This window comes from Tachysurus fulvidraco, chromosome 24 (genome assembly GCF_022655615.1).
Source record: "Tachysurus fulvidraco isolate hzauxx_2018 chromosome 24, HZAU_PFXX_2.0, whole genome shotgun sequence".
Taxonomy (NCBI): domain Eukaryota; kingdom Metazoa; phylum Chordata; class Actinopteri; order Siluriformes; family Bagridae; genus Tachysurus; species Tachysurus fulvidraco.
The window spans coordinates 12,022,623-12,045,454 of NC_062541.1; the positions used below are offsets into that span (position 1 = coordinate 12,022,623).

Below are 22,832 nucleotides of genomic sequence, written 5' to 3' on the forward strand. Positions count from 1 at the left end.
GTTGTGCATTTCCCAAGCTCAGGGATGATGAAAAGAGTATACAACAAATAACACAACATTTACATTCCAAATCCAGTGAGCATCAGTTAAAACAATTTAGACTTTATTAGTTACCTTGCCATAAAATACCATTTACAGGAGAACATAATAGCTATGCAATCTTGGTGGGTTCTGTCAATCAGATACACTAGAGCCTGAAACCCAGTTCATGAAGCTTAACAGGAAAAGAGAAGCATAATTTGAACTTAATTTAAATTAAAAGTACCCAAACTGAACTCTACAATTTCGGTGTTAAAACATGTAAAAAGAAAAACAACATGATTAAAAATTACAGAAAAGATTAAAAAATAAATGTTACGAGTGGCCAAAATTGAGTTTATCTACATCAGGTTTACCTGCTCTTGCTGAGAAGTCCAAAGATTTTCCTTGAATTTTTACAGCTATGTGAATGGGACACACAAAATATCTTACTGTTTGCAGGTTTTATCTCAAATTTACATCCTAGACCTATATTTTTATGCATGATGAATTTAAGTTGAGGCTCGGGTGAATCTGATTGAACTCAGGTCAGCTTGATAAAGGAAACCATCAGTGCAATAATATTTAGCCATTTTCTAGTAAGAATGATAATGTGTCATTAAATTGATAGGCATAAGTAGTACAGCATTACGGTATGAGCGCACATGGGATCTGTTTCTTCTTGTTACTGATCTGGTATTAACACCGTCAGCTGGGTGATTACCGCAAAAAGGGGATTAACTTGGTGTTAAACCACTCTTGAGTAAACTGTAAATGATCGCCGTCAGTAGCGAGAAACACCAGTTTTCCAGCTTTGTTCATCTCTGCCAGTCCCAGGCGATCCTACAAAACATACAAACAACACTGATGGTTGCTTGGCTTGAAATTTCACTTGCAAAACCTGTAGCAGAACAGAGGTTTGTTGGTCTCAACCCTTATGCAACTTGGATGGTTCTCATCATGGATGGACTAAAAATATAGTAAAAGCTCAGAAATGTACAAATTAGTTACCTAGGAAACTGCCATCTGTGAAATTCTTACCTCTTTAAATAAGGCACTTTCCTGCAAAGTCTCAGTCTCCTTAGCCTGACCAGTTTTGAAGAAGCCAAACCACTGAAATGAGAGAGTAATGTAAGCAAATGTGTGCAACTGATAAGCTTTTAATGAGTAGATTTTAATGCCAGACATTTTGTCACCTCAGATATCACAGGGTCCACAACGGTGTCTTGTAGAAACTTAACCATTACAAACTTCTCCAAAGTCATGAGGTTTTTCTTGTAGGTCTCATTCACCACCTTTAGGAAATGGAAATGAAATACAGACATGATCAGATATGTTCTTATCTAAAACTTATCTAATAATAGGTTTTATTAATTCATTAATGACATTATTTTGTATTACACTTTGTAAAAATAACAACTCATGAAAAAAAAACAGACGTACCCGCTCTTGATTTATATCAGCAAGAAACAGACTATGCTTTTTGTACAAGTCATCGTTGAGTGGATCGTGCCAGTACTGCGCCTGCACCAAGCTAAAGCACAAGTATGTGCACAGTTAAGTAAGGAATAAAACACGTGAGAATTTATAAGAAAATGATCAACAATAGGCTGGTGTGATGCATTACCACCAAAAATGAATTATTTCTCAAATAACAGTATTCCTCATATGCCACAGCATTTTGCCAACAATTTAGAATTCATTAATGAACATATGCATTAATCATAACATACACGAGGTAAGTCAGTTCCTGTTATCATTCATGTTATAGTAAGTATATACATTCTTTCACTCGCCATCCTTTTTTATTTTTGACTGTTTGTTTTTATCTGCTGATAGAACAATTATTGTTCAATTATTATAGAGAAACTAGCAAGTGCAAAGATCTGAAGAAGGGAGACTTTCCAGAGATGAAAAACTTACTGACCATTACAAAAGCACTGACCGTTAAGACTCCTTGCATAAATATTAAATAATCACCTCTTTGCAAATATTTTCACCATATTTCCAACTATAAATCTATCACTTTAAAATATCACATTTTTAAAATCTGTTTTTGAAATTATAACATTTTACAAAGAGTGCATTAACATAAACCTCTGACTTAAATTAAAGTTACTGACAGAACTGTTACAGAAATTTAATCAACAACACCTAACCAGTCAGATTCATCAATTCAATGGTCATGAATAATCAATGACTGTTTAAAAACCTGTCACCACTGTCAAAGAAAATCACAATCTCACTGTTTCTGCACTGCATCTGTGTAGGCCCCGGAGTTTAGTGCCTTTCGGATCCAGTCACAAATATGAGAACTCTCACCAGGGCATCGAGGCAAACCATAAACTCCTGTAGCAAAGCAGAACAAAAACAACTGACAAACCAGGAACAAGAAAGAAACAAGAAATGAAAAAGACATGATAATGAAACCTGAACAAGTTAGACTGTAACCTCAGTATAATAACACATCACATTTGGAAATGTGATACAGACTGTGCTTGCCTTAAATATTTAACTATGTGTATATATTTCAAGTTGAGTCAATCAACCTGAATATGACTGACAAACAATTACAGCTATTTCCCTACCTTGATGCTGTCCACCAACTGAAATGAGAGTCTTCATTGGAGGGTTAGGACATCTCTGTGCCACAGCACGTCTAAGAAAAGAAAAGCACAAAACAGGAAACACCAAAGTGTTTATTCACACTACAGATCATCATGAATTGACTCCATTAACACAGTACTTACAGAAACTGTCCGCCCTGAGAGAAGCCCATTGCATTGTATCCTCCCTTCAGTTTAGGGTCCTTTGCTATTTTATCACATGCAAAGGCGACTTGCTCATTAACGTCCTTGAAAAATCCACTTTCTGTGTCCTGAAATACAGATTAATATGCAAAACAACAACACAAAAATATAAGACAGGAAATGAAACAAAAAGAGTTGGTTCCTTTTTGTCATAAAACACAAGCTAAAACAAATAAAACAAAGTGCATCATGACTTTTAACATGAGTACCTCTGCTATAGTTTTTCCAATCATGAGAGACAGCACGTATATACCAGGCAGTTGTTCTTCCACCATTTTCTTTATACCGCCCATGCTCATAGGGTTGCAGCAGTTATCCCCTATACAAACACGATTGAAAATAGTCTGTGTTCCAGGTGTGTCATTTATTAGATTACACTTTTTAGTTAGTATGAGGCAGAAATTGCAGAAAGAAAATCAAGAATATCTACATAAATAACCTGTAATAGTATTAACAAGTGAATTTTTTTGTATGGCTGGTGATTGTTTAGAACATAAATTAACAAACATTTGAGTTGAATTGAAAACGTTTGAAAGATTTGAATGAATTAAGATTAATAAAAATTTGTCTTGTCTTATAGAATTTATTAATTGATTCATCAACTATAAGCATTTTATCCTGGTTAGGGATCTGGATCCTATCCCCAGAACACCATAGAACATCAGTAAATCACAGGGCACTATTTACACACTCAAACCAAGTGCTAATTAACTGACCTGCATATTTCACTCAACTTATATATTAATGTTTATTGTAATACAATAAAGTAATACATTCCACTATTATATGCATTTGCATCTTATATAATACTTATAAATGATATAGAAAATTCAAACTTTACTTAATACAGGACACAGTAGTCTTACCCATTCCATGCCATATGACCAAAGGGATGGAGGTATTGGACCCTTGCGCTGCTCCAGAGATTAAAAGCAGTGATCCGAAGAGCAGCAGCGATGCCATGTTTAGTCTGCAGCGGTCAACAACACAACTGAGCAACTTACAGAGATCAACAGTAAAGCACGTGACTACTGCACAGGGAAGTGCTACAGACTGAAGGAGAAAGAAATACTGAAATGCTTACATTTACAGCAGACACCCTTATCCAGAGTGACTTACAATTTATTTCAATTTATACAAATGAGCAATAAGGGGCTTGCTCAGGGGCCCCTTGCAGTGGCAGCTTGGTGGAGCTAGGATTCGAACCCATGACCTTCTGATCAGTAATCCAACACCTTAAACGCTAGGCTACCACATCCCTTCTTACATGATTCTAATGCTTCTTACATGCTTCTTACATGATTCTAATGCTTTACATGATTCTGACTGTCACAAATAAGTGACGTCATCCGTTGCCATGGAGTGTATTCTTGGATTCCATGAAGTTTTACTTGCTATGAACAACAATATAATTCATCAGATACATCGATTAGGCCAGTATTCCAACTGCGCAAGACTTACTTACAGCTAGTTAAACACGTCTGATTATGCAAAGCTACAAAACTGCGCATACTTACTGAGTCACTTCCTGAATTCGGCACCGATTCGAATGACAGTGAAACAAACGAAAGCGCCTTCGCTTTGTATCCGGCACAAAAAACACAAGTGCTTTATATCATGGATGAAAGATTCGAACCTGAATGAGTTACGTTTGGTCAATCCGCATGCTTTAGAGATCGGTGTTTTCAGCGACTTTCGGTCATATGATCGACTCGTTAAAGCGGGTTTGTTCACACAGAGCAACTGCTGCGCACATCCAGCCTTATCCAAGTAGTGTACTTCTTTGCTTTCCGATATCTGCTTGTTTAAGATTTGTTTCATTGAACATACCTCTACTAGTAACAACAATAACAATGTGAACGACTCACTGGTTATTTCCAATGCAGCCTGTACTTACTAATACAAACATCTTTTAAAAGAATGTGGTAAGAAACATTTAATATGATCTATAACAAATAAATATATAAAGCAACAGTTTCTGAACATTGTTTTTTTTTAGAGTAAAAAAAAACATTGCACTGTATTAATATTGTATATGGAAAAGTCAGTATGAACTATAAATAAAGACTTTTTAGAATAGTGTATACTGTATAGCAATGAATTTGCTGTATACTATACAACGTTTTATATGTCTAAGAAAACAGAGTTTATACAAATTCTATATATTTCAAAATTCACTGAGTGTTAAGTGTAATGAAATCAGTTAACATGTACCATTAATGGACACCTTATCAATTTTTAAGTAGATGCTTAAATAACATTAGTTAATAACAACAGTTAGAACATTTAAGGTTTGAGTGCACAGACTTGATTGTCAGAGGAACTTGAGTTGGTCACATGTAAAACATGAACATTTGCAGTCATAAGACTCCCATATCATAAACATTGGCGTGACTAGAGCAATTATAGTTTTAGACGTCTAATAGGATCCGGACAATCTTGTGTCGCTTGAATCAGAACCCAGTAAAGGTGTAGTTTTGAATTACTGTTGGCAATATATCTCTTAATAAGCTCTTTTTCCACATACAGGAGAACATGAGTAGGTGAAAAAGTTATCAAACTGGATCAGTGATTATCTACAATAAACCTCAACCTGGAGGGTTTTTATTTGGTAAGTTATTAAAAAGAAAGTCTTTACAAATCACACTTTGTGCTCTGAAATATTGACCTGTGCATATATTTTTCTGCCTGCACTGAAGCACTTGTTTTTCAAAGCCTTATAGATTTTTTTAAGAACAGAGTTCAGTATTAGATGATTTAATTAGATTGTTTTCTGATGCAGGACTTGTGGACGATATGGTTTGATGAGCACATCTTAAAATTGTTGCCCTTGAACATTTATAATGGCCCTACGTGATGGATGGTCTAGTCCCTCAACTGTGGATGATACATTTTTCGATCAGGAAGGAGAGGAAACACCACTGCTGCATAAACACACAGGACAACATACAGGTTTGTTTCCTGTAAATGTTTATATGTAATTGCATTTCATTTTTAAGATTACAATTTTGCAATGTCTGATTAAACATGTTTAGTCATAAATCTTTTTTGGATTATTTCAAATTACAGAGATTATTTGAGTCGTTGGCTGATCTGAGTCAATGCAAATGTAACAGTAGAAAATTCTGGTTACTTGCCTGATTTTGACTACAGCAAACATTAACATCTGCACATATATTTCTTTTCTCCAATAATCATGTCTGTGCATTTTTGAAATAGCAGAAACATGAAATGACCATTTTTATCATTTTAAACTTAATACTTTACCAGATTCACATTTTTAAGATATCCAGTGAACCTTGTTGCAACAGAGAAACTGAACCATTAGATTTTTACCTTTCAGTTTTACCTCTCAGTGCCTACTCTGTCAAAATAGTCTAAGTTGTTCCCTTAGCTACTCGGTTACTGTAGGTCATGCAGAAATCACATTTTAAATATAATACACATTTTTGTGAACTATATTACCACAAGCATTTACATAATTCAAAAACAATAAGGCAAATTTACTGTCACATATAGATATTTGTACAGAACCAGTCCATGTTTTGAAACCTGGGAGAAAATTGAACCTATAAAAATAGAACATGTGAAACTTCAACAAAAATTAACCCAAGGTCAGGATCGATCTCAAGACCCTGGAGTGATGATGTAGCAATTTTTTTTAACTCTGCCTGTAAAAGGTGTCAATGATTTCACAAGATGACTTATATTTACCCAACAATATGCTAGTTACTGTGCCACTGGTTTGCTAAATTGTTTGTATTTTCTGGATGTGAACAGTATCTCCTCAGTGCTGCTCTGTGCGATACAACCTGGCCTTCATGATGTTCCTCGGCTTTGCTGTTGTGTACGGGCTCCGGGTCAATCTCAGTGTCGCCATGGTCGCTATGGTCAATACAACTGGTATCCAGCCGGTGTTTAATGACAGTGAATCAAAGGAATGTCCAGCATCTTCTACTACCTCTAACAGTAGCAATGAAAACCTTGATCAGCCAGATGGGGTGAGCGCTTTAGACCACTTTAGCATATGTGTAAAGAGAAATTTCAGTGATTATTTTGCTTAAAGGCCACGCTGCACTTCCTGCACTCCTGGTTTCCTGTAGTATAGTGTAATATACTGTTTATCACCCTGTGTCATTTTCATGTTTCTCAGATACCAAGATACCAATGGAATCCTCAGACTCAGGGAATGCTGCTTGGTGCTTTCTTCTTTGGGTATCTATTCACCCAAGTTCCCGGGGGATACCTGTCAGGTCTCTGTGGGGGGAGTAAGTTCCTGGGAGGAGGGGTTTTGGGTACAGCAATCCTCACTATTCTTACTCCTCTGGCTGCTCAGCTTGGGGTCAATTGGCTGTTTGCTCTAAGAGCTCTGGAGGGCTTTGGAGAGGTGAGTACACATTAAAATGTTTTTTTTTTAATATTGATATTATCACAATTCATTTTCATGTAATACCACTGATCGAGCCTGGACATAGAAGTCTTTTGTGTGTTAAGGGTGTGACATTCCCTGCCATGATGGCTATGTGGGCCTGCTGGGCACCTCCATTGGAGAGAGCTCGTCTGATGACTATCTCAGGAGCAGGAGGAAATTTTGGTGCTTTTGTTGCTTTCCCTCTTACAGGCTTCATATGTCACAGTATGGGCTGGCCTGCAGTCTTCTACTGCTGTGGTAATGAGCTAAATCTAATGTATTCATCTTCCTTAAATGCTATTAAAAGTAACTTTTCACACATCTTGTGTGATATACATTAAGTTGTTAAGTAACTATATTGTCTTTGTATGCATTTAAAATGCACATATCTTAGATTGTAAGTGTTTTTTGTTTGTTTGTTTGTTAGTTTTTTCCGTGGAGTAAATTTCAACATTTGTAGAAATCACTGGCATGGCGATCGGTCTTTATTCTTACATTTTGCCACCAGGGGGCGCAGGATGTCTTTGGGCAGTATTGTGGTTCATCATGGTGTCAGATGAACCTCGCACACATCCAAGAATAAGTGACAGAGAAAAAGAATACATTATCAACTCTATAGGCTCAGAGGTATTAAGTGATCAGTGAATAATGAGTTACAGATAAAAGAGTGTAGTATTTTTGTACATTTTTGTTATTTGAAATTATGCTTAGTAGTGATATTTAGACCTGACCCCTCTCAGATGCTACACGTGGCAATGTAAGAAGATGTTGTTTTAAATATCTTGATATTATTTAGGCCTAAATGGCATTTGCACTTACTATTGCAATATAATAATAATAATAATAATAATAATAATAATAATAATAATAATACCTTTCTCTACTGTACAGGGAGGTTCTCACGGATGGTCGGTGCCGTTGTTGCCCTTGTTGCGCTCAGGCCCTCTCTGGGCCATCATCATCACACAGATGTGTGCTAACTGGTCTTATTACACTCTGCTTACCTCGCTGCCTACCTACATGGACACAATTCTGCACTTTGACCTGCGCCAGGTAAGAATATTTAAAGCCCCACTGGCTTCTCTGTCTTAGAGCAACATGCATAAATTCATACAAATACTGTCTATGAATATCAACCACAATTGGACAAACAAACACTACTTATGATATGAAGACATGATATCTAACATTTTCTTACACTGTGGTGTAGAACTCCTTCCTGTCAGCATTACCCTACTTGGGTGGCTGGTTGTTCTCTCTCCTCTCAGGTGTGTGTGCAGACAAACTTTTGGAGAAGGAGATACTAAGTGTAACGTCTGTCCGCAAAATCTTCACTTTTGCAGGTTAGTGACAGCAATTAAGGTCAATCATCTTGAGATGGATTTACCCCTTTACCTTTGGTGGAAAGACATTATTCAATTTAATAATAATTGTATAGCAAAATCTTTTGTCTATGTGTTTCTACAGGCTTGCTCATCCCAGCAGTACTCCTGGTTGCTGTTGGATTCTCTGGGTGCAGTGGCGTCCTGGCTGTTACCTTTCTCACACTCTCCAGCACTTTTGGGGGCATCAGTTCAGCTGGAGTCTTCCTAAACCAGATTGATATTGCTCCTCAGTATGGACATTATAATCTTCTGATATCATAGGCTTGATGGTTCATATGTGTAGAAATATTCTACAGTACTGTGGAATGAAAGAAGAGGCCAGCCTTTTATTTTCTCTCAAATGACCATAATTATTATTCTTTACTTGGTTTCAAACAGTAATGATGGGAAAATCTTCACTTTTTTAACTCCATTTTCATTCAAACTGTCACATATTTATTCAGGTCATTATTGAAGTTTAGCACAACAAAAATAAATATTTTAAAGATTTTGTACATTTTTAATGCTGAACACCTTGTGTGTGATTTTCTGTTTCATAAATGTTCCTCATCATTAAAGTTTCTTATTGTTTACACAAAGGTCTTTAGTAAATTTTAAATTTAATTTTGCGTAAATCTTCCTGTATATTTTTCTTATTCCCTTGTTCTCAGGTATTCTGGCTTTCTGCAAGGGATCACCAACACTTTTGGCACAATCCCAGGAATACTTGCACCGGTGATAACGGGTCAACTTACCAAAGATGTGAGCTATAATTACATACTAATCACTTATAAAACACCACACACAAACTTATCACACAAACAGAAACTTATTTCCTTACAATCCCCATTTCTCTTTAAAGCATACTCTGATGGGCTGGAGGAAGGTTTTCTATGTGTCAGCAGGAGTGAATGTATTTGGAGCCTTATACTACACACTGTTTGGCAGTGGAAAGATCCAAACTTGGGCTCTAAAGGAGAACAAAGAGACAGTCGGTACACTGTGAACCTTTTCTGCACTATATTTAAATTATTGACTTGAATTATTAAATGACATTTATTAATTAATGTTCTTAATATAGTACACAAAAAAATAATAATATGTGAATAAGGGAAGCAGTATGTTTAACTGTATATTTGTATAGAATCCATTATAAATGTGGTTCATTTGAAAGTAGGGACCATTAAGGACATTTCCTGGGAATAACTATTGCCTCTTATAATACTGGAATGCTGCTACATTTCATTTGATTTAATAGAAAAACATAAAACAACAGCACCACCTTTACAGTGTGTGCCCATTCTTACACAATGTCATTTTTCAAACCATTTTGTTTACTTCAACAGTTTCTAAACATGTATAGAAACATATCCCTTTCTTACTCTCTTATGTTTTTACACTTTTTAAAAATGTTTAATATCTTAATGTTTTAAGCCACTGAATACAATAACTGTAGCATTGAAACATTGGAGTTTTATAGCATTTTAGATACAACTTTACATACAAGCGTTTTTTTTACGGATCCTGTTCATGGAAACTTTTGGTTTTATTTGTTGATTTAAAAATGTTTGTACCTGTTATATTTTTGCTATATTTTATATGGCTTTTAACATATAACAGCTTTAATATTAGTAACTGGGAATGCATTATGGCTTGTGCTAAAGGAAAATGAAAGAGTATTCTGTATATGAGGCTGCATAGCACATTAATCAACCTGTTCTTGTCATAAGTAGTTATAGTTTAACTGTTCATTCTGTTGATAAAGCAAGACTCTACAACAGATTTCTATGTATGCTGGTATTTTTTTAAAGCATGATTAACCAAAAGGTTTTTTAATGAGAAAAATCATTACAAGCTCCTTGTTTTTGTTGTACACTGCCAATCTGTTTCACATGATCACATCAGTTTGAGTGATAAGCATGTGATCCTGATGGGATACAAACAAGGGAAGTAGGTTGGGTTTATTTTAATAATAGAAAATTAAGTGATGTCAATGCTAAAGAATGTGAAGACGTTACACACATGATACACCAGCTGCATAAATACCATAATAATTTTTTTTTGAATAATATAACAATATTGATTAGTACTGGTAGTCTATTTACTGATCGTGCTTTCAGTACTGCTTTTTTCACAGTGTAATAATTTAATTATTAATATTAATTTATTAATTTATAAAGCATTTTTAATGAATGCTTTAGCAGCCACAAAAAATAAGGAAGGCTTATAAGTAGGCATTATGGTAGGCTCAATAAAGCTCTCTCATTTACCTAATTATAAATATTAAAGAATGTTAAAGAAATGTGTGTGAATTGAAATATTTTTTGCCTGCCGTGGATTCAGTTGTGAGTGACACCATACTGAGTACACGCAATTCCCTTTGTAAGGTGATGTGAAAGAAACCTTAACTTATTAGTAGAGTACACTGTATACTGATTTACAACTGGGGACAATTTATTCATTTGCATCCTAGCAAATTACATATACATTTAAATTTCTCTTCTAATTTTTTTATATTTCTGAATCGAATTGAACTGAATTTGGGAGGTGGGAGAAAAAACCAGGGGATTAGGTGGGAGAGATCCTGATAAAAACCCACATAGACATTGAGAGAACATCAACAGACATTTACATTTACAGCATTTAGCAGACGCCCTTATCCAGAGGGACTCTGTACAGGGAGCCCAGTAGTGGTAGTTTTGTGGACCTGGGATTCAAATTAATATTCTTCCAATTGGGAGGCCAACTGGTATTTGTAAAGACTTCTTTATAATGCATCTATGTATAGTTTACTGTCCACAGACCTATTGTCAAGATTTAATTATTTCTAAACATTTTTGAAACTATTTTTTTTCAGCATTCAGTGTGTTTCTGCTGGCAGTGTCCTGTAAATCTGTCACTGACAAAATACCAGTTATTTTAGATTGACGATGATAATTAGTGATACACGATAAATGACATCAATTGTTTATTTGAAAAATATTTACTGTCTTCTTGGATGAAATCATCAAGCAAATGTGCAAGTGAATACAAGTTGTCCATAAAGAATTACAGAAAGCACTGTAGAAAACATGTAAAAACTACTTACATTAAGTGTGGTAACAAATTGCACCAAAATTTAAATTAGATTCAGACTAACAGCAGGAGCAACTGAATTAGACTGAATTACACTCAAGACGGCTACTAAATAAATACAATGTACAAAAACAATTAAAAAAACATCATGGTTATTACTCTGTGAAGGATGTAGATGAAGGTGGGTTAAAAATCATGTCATTTTCTGAGGTGTTTTGTACATCACTATTATCAGCAGTGTCTGCATTGAACCTAGATTGATTGCCAGAGTTCCAGTACTTAGAAGAATTTAACTGCGGTAATGTTGGTGAAGGCATACGCCTCAGCAGTTCCTTTAATAAACCATTCTGAGACTCCTGCATCTCTTTAAACATTGCCATTTGCCTGGCCTGTTCTTCTCGTGCTTCCTCCTTTGCCTCCTTTCTTAAGTCCTCTTCATGTTGCCTCTGTTCCAGGAGACGAAGACGTTCTCTCTCTTCCAAGGTTTTGGCAATTTCTGCAAAACACTCTTTCATGTCCTTGGCTATTTGTTCCTCCTTTGATACTTTCTTTGCCCTTTTGTTTGGTGGTGATTGAGGTAATTCTATAAAAAGGCACAGCAAAATCCTATTAGTCAAATATATCACACATCTAGACTCTAGACACTAGTGTTACTTTAGGCAGATAAAGTGTAGATAGCAAGCTCAAACTTACCTACATGACTAAAGGGTACAAAGTTTGTGCACTCCTTGGTCTCTAGGTTATTTGCAACACTGGCAGTGGATTCAGGTTCACCGTTACTTTTAGATGGGGTAAGCCACTGGGAAGTTGATGATGGGATTCGCTGCAAAAGTTCTCTTAGCAGATCATTTTGAGATTCTAGTAACTCTTTAAACATGGCCATTTGCCTGGCATGCTCTTCTTTCTCCTCCTCTTTTGCCTCCTTCCTTAAGCTCTCTTCATACTGTCTCTGCTCCAGAAGACGAAGGCGCTCCCTTTCTTCAAAGTCTCTGTCCATTTCTGAGAAAAACTCTTTCATGTCCTTCACCATTTGTTCCCCACGTGATACTTTCTTAGCACTTTTATTTGGTGGTGACTGAGGAGAAAGAGGAGATTCTAGGAAAAACACAGAAATGCCATTACACACATGTTTGGGCTGCCCATTGTTGGGCAATAATAATAATAATAATAATAATAATAATAATACACAGTACACAGATGCACAACACTAGATGCACAAATTGAGAATATAAAACAAACATTTTGTTTACCTATATATAGGTAAAGATAATTAAAACATTGGTAAGGTGTGCTTCACAACATATGTACTATAATTACTTTCAAATATTAATTAACCTACATGAAAAATAATCATTAAATGTATAAGTAGTCCTTAATGTGTCAAAAGTTATCTTGTTTCTGGCAAGATTCGCTCAATCCTTTTACGTGAACAAATTCACCAATATGAAATATGTGGAATATTCCACAAGTAACATGTTCAAAAAAAGCTTTATCTGAATTTCCTGAAGATCAAAAGAAGAACAAATGTAAGATCTCTCATCCTTTTTCTTTAGCCACTGTCCACGAAGAAACATTGGAATAATGAGACGTTGTTGCCTGAGATGTGTGTTAGATATGTTTGTCACCTCTACATATATTTATAGCATTTATCCAGAGTGACTTAAATTTTTATTTCAATTTATACAACTGAGCGTTAAGGGCCTTACCCAAGGGACCAGCAGCAGCAGCTTGGTGGACCTGGGATTCGAGCCCATGACCTTTCGATCTGTAGTACACCACCTTAACCACTAGGCAACCACATATGTATATTATAGCAACTTTAAAGCTTAAAAGTGTGGTGCACGTTGTTTGAGAAATGCTTCAGAAAACAGTCGGGCCGACAAACAAAACAAACGTGTAGCTAATGAGCAGAAAGGGGCGTGTCTTGACAATATGTGTAGAGAGAGTGTTCAGTGTGCATGTCTGACGTTAGCTGAAAGCGATTGAAACATTGACATGACGGATAAAAGCGAAAAGCGAAAAAAGGCTTACGGTAAGGCAAGAAGCCGAACCTGTGTTAATATAGGATCAGCTTTCCAGCGCTGGAGAGAACTGAACGTCTTCTGCGTGAAACGGAGCTGCTAAACCTTTCACGGTACAACACACAGTACTACAAAAACACATTTGACCTGTATTACCATAGTATTACTCATTGAGTTCATTTACTGATAAAAAAAATCCCCTCGGCCTGCTGCCCCAGCAGGTTCCGCCATAATAGTTGCCTGGGTTACGTATGTGTGGGGCGGAGCTACCAATACAGGGGTGACACCCATTTGGGTTAGGAGTGTGTTTGTTTCGGTGATTTCAAATGTCAACATTGGCTTTTGAAACATCGTGCACCCCACCTTTAAATAATTACTGATTTAATTGTGTTACTGATCAGAAGGTCATGAGTTTGAATCCCAGGTCCACCAAGCTGAGCAAGTTATTCTGGATAAGAGTGTCTGCTAAATGACAGAAATGTAAATATAACCAAGTATAATTGTTTGTGTGTGTTACTGATCAGAAGGTTATGAGTTCGAATCCCAGGTCCACCAAGCTGAGCAATTCACCAGTCATGTAAGTCACTCTGGATAAGAGTGTCTGCTTAATGTAAATGTGAAATAAACCCACCTGCTGGACTTAAAGGCACAAATTCAGTGCACACCTCAGTCTTGAGGATTTCTGTATCACTCAGCGCGGTTTCAGCATCATTCTCAGAGGGATAAGGCTCTAAAGGACTGAGCAACGCCATGGGGTTTGCAGAACGTCCACCTCCCCATATATAATGGCACATATCAAAATACGGCCAGTCGGACTTTCCCACTTGGCCGTTGCGTTGTTTAATTTGGTGAAACTTCTTCCGTAGAGTTTTCAGTTTATTAATCACCTGCGTCTTTTCCCTGAAAACCCCACGCTCTTTGAGTTTCTGGGTGATTTTCTCGTACACCACCGCATCCCGAACGGTGCCGTTCAGTTGGCGGATAATTTCTTCATCTGATCGGATAGACAGCAGTTCCTTCGTTTCACTATCCTTCCAATTTCCAGCCATTTTCATTTAGAGTAACTGTAACCAGATCGCTATATAATTATGGCCTAAGGTTTAAACACCCGACCCAAATAGTGATGTGTCGGTCGCTAGTGAGTCGACTCTTTGAACCGATTATTTTAGATGAACGATTCGCCTTATCGCCTACGGTACATGTTTGCAGGGTTTCTTTCTCCTCACGTCATTTTCTCCCATATTTTGTAGATGTACACAGTGTCGCTTCTATAACATTGTAATTACATTGTATTGCTCCTATTGTGAGGTGTCTATGAGGCAATATGACCTTGTTTAACATTGTTTATCACTCTGTGGTTGGGGATGCGATTAGTTATTAATAGCAGTAGACTTTATTACAAAGTTATTGTTATTCTGTTAAGGTATAGTTAGTCAATGAAGACCAATCACAGGTCAAAGGACCACAAAAAATAGGGAAAATGGCAGCGAGCCGTTTTTTGAGCATAAAGAGTCGGCTCTTATTGTTGAACTGAGCCAAATGATTTTGACTCGATGAAAAGAGCCGAAATACTCATCGGTAAACCTACAGCTCGTCGCATGAAAAATGCGTCACAAAACGTCACTGTCCAACCTGGCAACCAGAAATTGTTTGTGTTACTTCTCCCAGAAACTTACTCACTCAAATATTTAGTTCATTTAACTAATAATAAAAAATTAGATGTCTTTGGTGATATAATGGATCCTGTATAACCCACATTCCTCTACTTGAAATTTTTATTTGTTTGTTTGTTTGTTTTCATCCTTTTTTTGTTTACATATTTTACACATTATAAGCTTTATGTAAGTGCTTATTATTGTTCTCCTAAAGGTTAGTACAATTACAACTGGGTTTTCTTTCCTTTTTAGAAAGTAAAAAAGAAAATATAACTTAATTTCCTCATAATTAAACTACACTATAGACTGTATCATTTTGTGTATTGTAACTGATAGGAAACCTGCACTTCTTAAACTGTTTGTATTTTTACAGCACAGTCTTTGAAGAGTTTGCCTCTTGGCTGAACATATTTCACATTTGTATGTCCTGCTTTTTTTAATAGTACATACGTATGTAATATCCCATTCTCTCACTGGTATATTTGTGGTTTTCATTATCTTTTCATCTGGAAGAACAAAATTGAATATACTAATAGAAAGAACTAATAGTACTACTAGTTCCAACTTCCGAATAACTTTTGGATATAAAATGTTATAGTTTTGAATTTAAAATCTTTCTATTTTGTAATGAGATCAACAACACTGATTTTTAAAACACAACTTTTCTCCATCTAATGTTTAGAATAATCACTTTCATAAAACATTGTATTTGCTATACTGGTTTAATTAGCACTTTATTTTAATTTCTAGCTTGTAAAATTATAAAATTAATAACAATAAAATGTGAGATACACTGCACTAGACAAAATGCCTTTTTGATATTAGTAATGTGAAATGCATTAATTTAAGTAATTACTGTATTCAGAGAACTTGTTAATCCCACTGACTTTTATGTTATAGTAGTAACCATATATTACTTCCTTTTTTTATTGTTTTTCTTGAAAGTGATAGACCTTGGTCAGGCAAAATTTAATACTGTTAAGAGTAAATTGATATAAATGTGCCTGTTTGTGTAGTAATGATATTGAGGATTTTACTGTGGGTGCCATTGTCTTTACCCCTCTACAGCTGGGAAACATATGGAAAAGAGTCGCTTTTACACATGAATAGTATTATTAGCATTCTCAGGTGCTCAGACAGAACCCTAGGGTGCTCACACATGCAAGTGAGTGGTGTCAGCCACAGACATTGCACCTTAATGGTCACTGAAAGTGTTGAAAAATTAGCAAGTGTGAGCATTTGGTTTCTAGCTGTTGGGTCAGGGGAAGGTGTGTCTGTCCAACTGGAATTGTGCTATCATGCCAAGCTTTGGGATTTTCTCTTTACTCCATTCAAAGCTTTGGGATTTCATTCTTTTCTTTCTCTTTGCTTCTATTGCTTGTTAGTGACCATATTTGTCACTAACACAAATCTACAAGACTTTTTTTAAAGTTCTTTCAATCCAAGGCTGATTTAAATGAATCTCATTGTTGCTTCTACATGATACATGATATCAATTTTAATAATAAATGCTCAGAAGTTTAACTAGCCTGCTCTATGTGAATGTCCTGGAAGGAATAAAAGGTCGGGGCCCTTCCTCTCCAAATGCATGACTCAACATTGAAGCCCTGTCAGCACTTAACCCAGATCCAGGGCACCATGTCTATTCCTACATGCCAGTCAAATGGTCAAAGTTTACACTGGAGTATTTTATTGCAGCATGAATTGAAACACCTTTTCCCCCTAAATTTACTAACAGAGCATTGGCTTTGTAGATAGGTTTGTTGGGAGAAATGACTGTTTTTCAGTGCTGGTAAAAAAGCCAACTGGGGACAAAGGTTAAATAAGCTTTGACGTCTCACCACAGCAAGGAAGGTCCCATATAAGTGACACACAGTGAGTGAACATGAAGACTCTGGAAGCAAATGGAGAAAATGAAATGAAAATGAAGAAACAGCAACTGTTGTTTCAACTCTGCTTCTACAACTAAATTATATTCATTATTTATGTGTCTGACTTAGATCTTCACTTGTGTGATAAATTCTTATCAGTGCCAATCATATGACTGACCTTTAAGACCACACCCTTTACCTTTAACTCTTTCATTCTGTCTTACATAATTAACTGATATTTGTGCTTCAGATTTCCCCCTGGACTTCATTATCATATAGAATAGTTAGCAATGAAATAAACTCCTAAAGTAAACGTTACTTTAATTAGTACCTAAAAAGTTAGGCTCTATAAGCTCCTAGGTGTAATCTAGCACAACATGACAAAAATAATCACTGTTTTTAAAGTTGTTGATAGGGGTGAAAAAGGGTGAAAAGGATAATGATAATGGAATGAGTACAAAAGGTAGTTAAAAACAAAAAAGGTTACTTTGGAAACTCACTCTCATATACACACAGACAATTTCCTATTTACTGGAATGATCTTAGTACTTTTAGTACAGAAAGTTTCAGAAAGTTATGCTTTGCAGAGTGGGTGACTAGTTTTCTGAGTAAACATTAAGTCTTTCGAATTATAAAGAGATCTGGTTCCTCAGGTTGGTTGAGAAGACACGCCTTTAATGACATTTAACTATTCGTGCCCTCATTCATTGCCACTCTGGCTATATACTATACTGTCTGTTCTTAGGATTTTGGAAAACTAAAAGAAAGCATACTATATTTAGTTAAACTGGTATTATCTCATACCAACAAACAGAATCTTTTTGCACAGATTTGCATTCAAAATCGTTCCCACAGTTAGACTTTGCATACTTGCTCTGACTAGTTCAATGTGTTCAGTTGCTTCATAATTTAATGTTTGGAAATTTTATGTTTCAGGTGTCTGTAAATTATTGTCATAAATTTTTCATTTTGTTTTATTCTATTTGTGTAGGCAAGCTTTCATACATTTGAAGAAACGTTAAAAACAATTAATAAATTAGGTGCAATCATGTTATTGCATATGCAGCGCTGTATGAACAATTCCTCACAATAGAACAATAGAAGTTATAATCTCTGCCCCATGTGGAAATGTCTGCTGTTTCATAGAGCCACTGCATGGGCCTAGAGTGTATGAGTGTATGTGTGTATGTGTGTATCTGCTCAATGAGAGGCGTGATTGAAATAAGCAGGTGTTGGTTAGGTCTGTTGGGTAGCAAAAGGAAGTTGAGAGGAGGCTTAGAAGGATGCCAGATGCTGGAAATAGGCCCATTAAAAAGTGATGGAGACTATAAGGCACTCAGCATAATCGGACCAGTTGGGTAATAAGTTGGCGCTTGGTAACTGTAGAATAACTAAAGAAAAATCTACATAGATTTCCATACACTTTTATTTATGCCATATCTATTAATTTACAATACATAATCCATTTGAGCCTTGATTGAATAAAGTGTATTGATTGAGGAGAACCCCCACAATGCCTTGTCTGCAGATCAAGTTTGAATGTGAATAGGTGAGCCTTTGGGTGGAGACCTAAGGCAAACAATGGTGCTTCATCTCCTGTTATCACCCAAGTATTTCTGATGTAAATATCTACCTGTGAATACAATGTCCATTCAAGCAGTTTCATCACTAATATCTTTAAAGCTTTTTAGGCAAAAATTAGGTACGCAGGTATAGCTTTAATAAATAACTACATTACAGTTTTTGATTAAAAAAAACCCAAAAACTTATTACTCTGTACACTTTAAGCTGTTCAAGCCTTTATTATAACCCCATCATTTACAGCATAGTCACATGTGCTGCTAATAATCATTACAGAATCAGAAAGAACTTTATTGCCAGGTATGTTTTCACATGTGAGGAATTTATTTTAGTGACAGGTTTTCAGTTTTAGTGACTGATTCTGAAGCTCCACAGTGTAACAGAATGACATATACAATGCATATATACAATTTGTATGTACAAATGTCCAAGTGTGAAATGTGCAATTGAAATATAAATAGTATGTGTTTTAAGTAAATAATGTCAATAAAATAAAATACCAATAAAATACCAATCATAATATTTTAAAAATGACTGAGATATGCAGGAATAATCGTATTTACCTATATAATTATATTATATTATACAAACATATCTAGAGATATATGTATACATTTTATTTAATCTTTGTTGTTGTTTTTTTTAATTTTTTTTTAAATTCTCATCTTATTCATATTGTTTTTGCTGTGTGTTTTGGAAGGTATGACAGATATGACCCATAGCTGGTTAATATAAAGAAAAAGCTCTTCTGACTCTGATTCTCTTGAATTCATGAAGCACGGTGATGACGTCAACAGTGGGCGGGGCGAACTTGCATATAAATTCCGAATCCAAAGCATTTTTCGGTCTCTTTCTGTTAACCTGGCGACGGGGAACAGCTGCTGCGGACTAATCGCCGAACCCTAGTAAGTGGCCTTTTTTTTTTTTTTTTTAATTTTAATTTAGTGATTTCCTTCTGAGAAACAGCCAGTTCTTCTTTTAAAAACCTTGTGATTTTTTTTTCCTTTATGAAAAATGTCTTTCCTTTGGATGAAAAGATGGAGTGTTGGAATGTGGAATAAGTTTGTTAAAATCGTTTAAAAGCTGTCGTGAACGGTGATGAATAACGCTTTAGTACTTTAGATGTGAGTTTTAAGACACGTTTTCTGTAGTTGTTTGGTAAAAAGTGATTTTTGATAAAGGCCGGTAAACCGAGTACAGAACAAAGGCTGTGTGAGGAGTGTGTGGGCCTGTTGGGAGCCGTTACTGCTGCTCTTTACTCTTACTGCTCACAGAAGGAGAATAGAAGCTTCTGGAAGCCATGTTCATGAGGTTGCCTGTTATTCTATTGGTGACATTTTTTTCCTGTAACTTAAATAATCCTGCGTGGCTCTAAACACGTGTCTTATCACGGGCGTGTGTCCGAACTACAGGCCCCAGGGCTCCTAAACGTGTCCCCTAGTCGTTATTACTCAACAATCACTCAGTATTTCACGTCCTAATGAAACGGTTTTCGATGTGTGACGTTTAATCCTGTTTTTAACAGAATCTTAAAGAACCATGGGAAAGGAAAAGACCCACATTAACATCGTGGTCATCGGCCACGTCGACTCTGGAAAGTCAACCACCACCGGCCATCTGATCTACAAATGTGGAGGCATCGACAAGAGAACCATCGAGAAGTTTGAGAAGGAAGCCGCTGAGGTGCGTCATTTTAAAATGTTTTAATTTTTAGATGGGGAAAGAAAAAACTGTTCTGAGTCAATTGAGCCAAGATGGCGCCCACACGCGCTAGTGGGTCTGAGCCGGCAGGGTGTGGGGGGGTGGGTGTGGCTTAGTCACCATGACGTAGCAAAGCTGTAATGGCGCCCACTGCTGCTTGGGTGAACCGGTACAAATTGGTTGTAAATGTTTTCTTGTTCAAATATGACTGGTATTTGATGGTTTTATTTTAAATAAATACGACTTCATATTATTCTTTACCATATTAAGGATTTCCCTGATGCAATAGACATAAACCTGGTTCTAATTGACTTAAATTTCAGATGGGCAAGGGATCCTTCAAGTATGCCTGGGTGTTGGACAAACTGAAGGCTGAGCGTGAGCGTGGTATCACCATCGACATTGCTCTTTGGAAGTTTGAGACCAGCAAGTACTACATCACCATCATTGATGCCCCTGGACACAGAGACTTTATCAAGAACATGATCACCGGTACCTCACAGGTACTTTTCCTATCTTGAGTTTTGTGTTCTCTTAAATTTAATGTCTTGGTTTTTTAACTTATTTTCTTTTCACCCATAGGCTGACTGTGCCGTGCTGATTGTTGCTGGTGGTGTGGGTGAGTTTGAGGCTGGTATCTCTAAGAACGGTCAGACCCGCGAACACGCCCTCCTGGCCTTCACCCTGGGAGTGAAGCAGCTTATCGTTGGAGTCAACAAGATGGACTCCACCGAACCCCCATACAGCCAGGCTCGCTTTGAGGAGATCACCAAAGAAGTCAGCGCTTACATCAAGAAGATTGGCTACAACCCTGCTGCCGTTGCTTTCGTCCCCATTTCTGGCTGGCACGGAGACAACATGCTGGAGCCCAGCACGAACGTGAGTTCAACTCTATGGGTCTTGTAGCTTTTTGCACTATATGGTTCATATGCCAACTTTCGATCTTACTTTGTCTTTGTAGATGGGATGGTTCAAGGGATGGAAGGTCGAGCGTAAGGAAGGCAATGCCAGCGGCACTACTCTCCTGGATGCCCTGGACGCCATCCTGCCCCCTTCCCGCCCCACTGAAAAGCCTCTTCGCCTTCCTCTGCAGGATGTGTACAAAATTGGAGGTTTGTATTGCTTGTTAAAGGCAAAAGTTTGCCTTTTGTTTAAAAAAAAAAACAAAAAAGCAACCCAAGCTCACTACTTTTTTTTTTTTTTGGTCTTAGGTATTGGAACTGTACCTGTGGGCCGTGTCGAGACTGGTGTGCTCAAGCCTGGCATGGTTGTGACCTTTGCCCCTGTTAACGTGACCACTGAGGTCAAGTCTGTTGAAATGCACCACGAGTCCCTTCCTGAGGCAACACCTGGTGACAACGTTGGCTTCAATGTGAAGAACGTGTCTGTGAAGGACATCCGTCGTGGTAATGTGGCTGGAGACAGCAAGAACGACCCACCCATGGAGGCTGGCAGCTTCCTTGCTCAGGTTAGCTTGTGGAGATTTTTCTTTTTTAGCCTGCTTGAAGCTTTGGATAGAAGAATTAACTTTGTGTCCCATAGGTCATCATCCTGAACCACCCTGGTCAGATCTCTCAGGGCTATGCCCCTGTGCTGGACTGCCACACTGCTCACATTGCTTGCAAGTTTGCTGAGCTCAAGGAAAAGATTGATCGCCGTTCCGGTAAGAAGCTTGAGGACAACCCCAAGAACCTGAAGTCTGGAGATGCTGCCATTGTTGAAATGATTCCTGGCAAGCCTATGTGTGTGGAGAGCTTTTCCGCTTATCCTCCTCTTGGTAAGTCTTCTCATGAGCTCATTTTGCATACTGACCAATTTCTTGTCTAGCTTGTGATTTTCAGGACGATCTGACTGTCTTCTACATCTGTTTTCAGGTCGTTTTGCTGTGCGTGACATGAGGCAGACCGTTGCTGTCGGCGTCATCAAGAGCGTTGAGAAGAAGGCTGCTGGTGCTGGCAAGGTCACGAAGTCTGCACAGAAGGCTGCCAAGACCAAGTGAACCCTCATTCCAGCTGTTTTAAAGGTGGTGGGGCCTTGCCCCCCAGTTCCTGGAATTTCTTTGAACCTGGGCACTCTACTCAAGGACTGGCTAATGCTGATTAAAACCCATCGAAAAAATTTTCGCAGGAAAGGATAATTGTGGCTTCATTGTTTGATCAATAGCATCTTTCAGTTAATTTGATTTGAATGGTTTAGATCTGCACCTGTTGCCACAGTTAAATTTGAAAAGGAAGCTGCTGAGTAACTAATAAAGGTATTAAAAAAATTGCAGAATGTGTGAGCGTGATTTTTATTTTTTTAAGTAAATCTTGCTGTCTGCTCACG

At 37.0% G+C, this 22,832-nt stretch overlaps 4 protein-coding genes across 9 annotated transcripts; 2 read left to right on the plus strand and 2 right to left on the minus strand.

Moving 5' to 3' along the window:
- Positions 1-82: 82 nt before the first annotated feature.
- On the minus strand, positions 83-4,598 carry ppt1 (palmitoyl-protein thioesterase 1 (ceroid-lipofuscinosis, neuronal 1, infantile)). Of its 3 annotated transcripts, none has more exons than XM_047807743.1 (10): positions 4,465-4,598; positions 3,695-3,798; positions 3,038-3,147; positions 2,769-2,896; positions 2,607-2,677; positions 2,265-2,367; positions 1,462-1,552; positions 1,215-1,313; positions 1,060-1,131; positions 83-861 (listed from the first exon to the last, which is right to left on the minus strand). In XM_047807743.1, exons 2-10 carry the CDS (start codon positions 3,789-3,791, stop codon positions 739-741), a joined length of 894 nt encoding a protein of 297 aa, XP_047663699.1. In that variant the 5' UTR covers positions 3,792-3,798; positions 4,465-4,598; the 3' UTR covers positions 83-738. The 3 variants fall into 3 exon arrangements, with proteins under 3 accessions (XP_047663699.1, XP_027031351.1, XP_027031353.1); XM_027175550.2 differs by having other exon boundaries at positions 4,346-4,484; XM_027175552.2 differs by lacking the exon at positions 4,465-4,598 and adding an exon at positions 3,913-3,948.
- si:ch1073-513e17.1 (sialin) lies at positions 4,542-21,906 on the plus strand. 3 transcript variants are annotated; one of them, XM_027175540.2, is made up of 18 exons: positions 4,571-4,753; positions 5,358-5,439; positions 5,611-5,780; positions 6,609-6,829; positions 6,982-7,215; positions 7,323-7,497; positions 7,748-7,866; positions 8,131-8,292; positions 8,450-8,582; positions 8,707-8,854; positions 9,275-9,365; positions 9,466-9,594; positions 19,584-19,711; positions 20,332-20,489; positions 20,831-21,010; positions 21,090-21,386; positions 21,469-21,619; positions 21,719-21,906. In XM_027175540.2, coding segments are annotated over exons 3-14 (1,650 nt in total). In that variant the 5' UTR covers positions 4,571-4,753; positions 5,358-5,439; positions 5,611-5,671; the 3' UTR covers positions 20,333-20,489; positions 20,831-21,010; positions 21,090-21,386; positions 21,469-21,619; positions 21,719-21,906. The 3 variants fall into 3 exon arrangements, with proteins under 3 accessions (XP_047663698.1, XP_047663697.1, XP_027031341.2); XM_047807742.1 differs by lacking the exons at positions 20,332-20,489; positions 20,831-21,010; positions 21,090-21,386; positions 21,469-21,619; positions 21,719-21,906 and having other exon boundaries at positions 4,542-4,753; positions 7,700-7,866; positions 19,507-19,632; XM_047807741.1 differs by lacking the exons at positions 19,584-19,711; positions 20,332-20,489; positions 20,831-21,010; ... (1 more) ...; positions 21,469-21,619; positions 21,719-21,906 and having other exon boundaries at positions 4,542-4,753; positions 7,700-7,866; positions 9,466-10,905.
- LOC113661388 (inner centromere protein-like) lies at positions 11,142-14,853 on the minus strand. 2 transcript variants are annotated; one of them, XM_027175549.2, is made up of 3 exons: positions 14,331-14,853; positions 12,376-12,773; positions 11,142-12,261 (listed from the first exon to the last, which is right to left on the minus strand). In XM_027175549.2, exons 1-3 carry the CDS (start codon positions 14,752-14,754, stop codon positions 12,202-12,204), a joined length of 882 nt encoding a protein of 293 aa, XP_027031350.1. In that variant the 5' UTR covers positions 14,755-14,853; the 3' UTR covers positions 11,142-12,201. The 2 variants fall into 2 exon arrangements, with proteins under 2 accessions (XP_027031350.1, XP_027031349.1); XM_027175548.2 differs by having other exon boundaries at positions 11,152-12,261; positions 12,372-12,773.
- Positions 20,341-22,778, plus strand: LOC113661385 (elongation factor 1-alpha). The gene is made up of 7 exons (XM_027175544.2): positions 20,341-20,489; positions 20,831-21,010; positions 21,090-21,386; positions 21,469-21,619; positions 21,719-21,975; positions 22,050-22,284; positions 22,382-22,778. The coding sequence occupies exons 1-7, from the start codon at positions 20,346-20,348 to the stop codon at positions 22,504-22,506; spliced, it is 1,389 nt and encodes a 462-aa protein (XP_027031345.1). The 5' UTR covers positions 20,341-20,345; the 3' UTR covers positions 22,507-22,778.
- Positions 22,779-22,832: the final 54 nt, after the last annotated feature.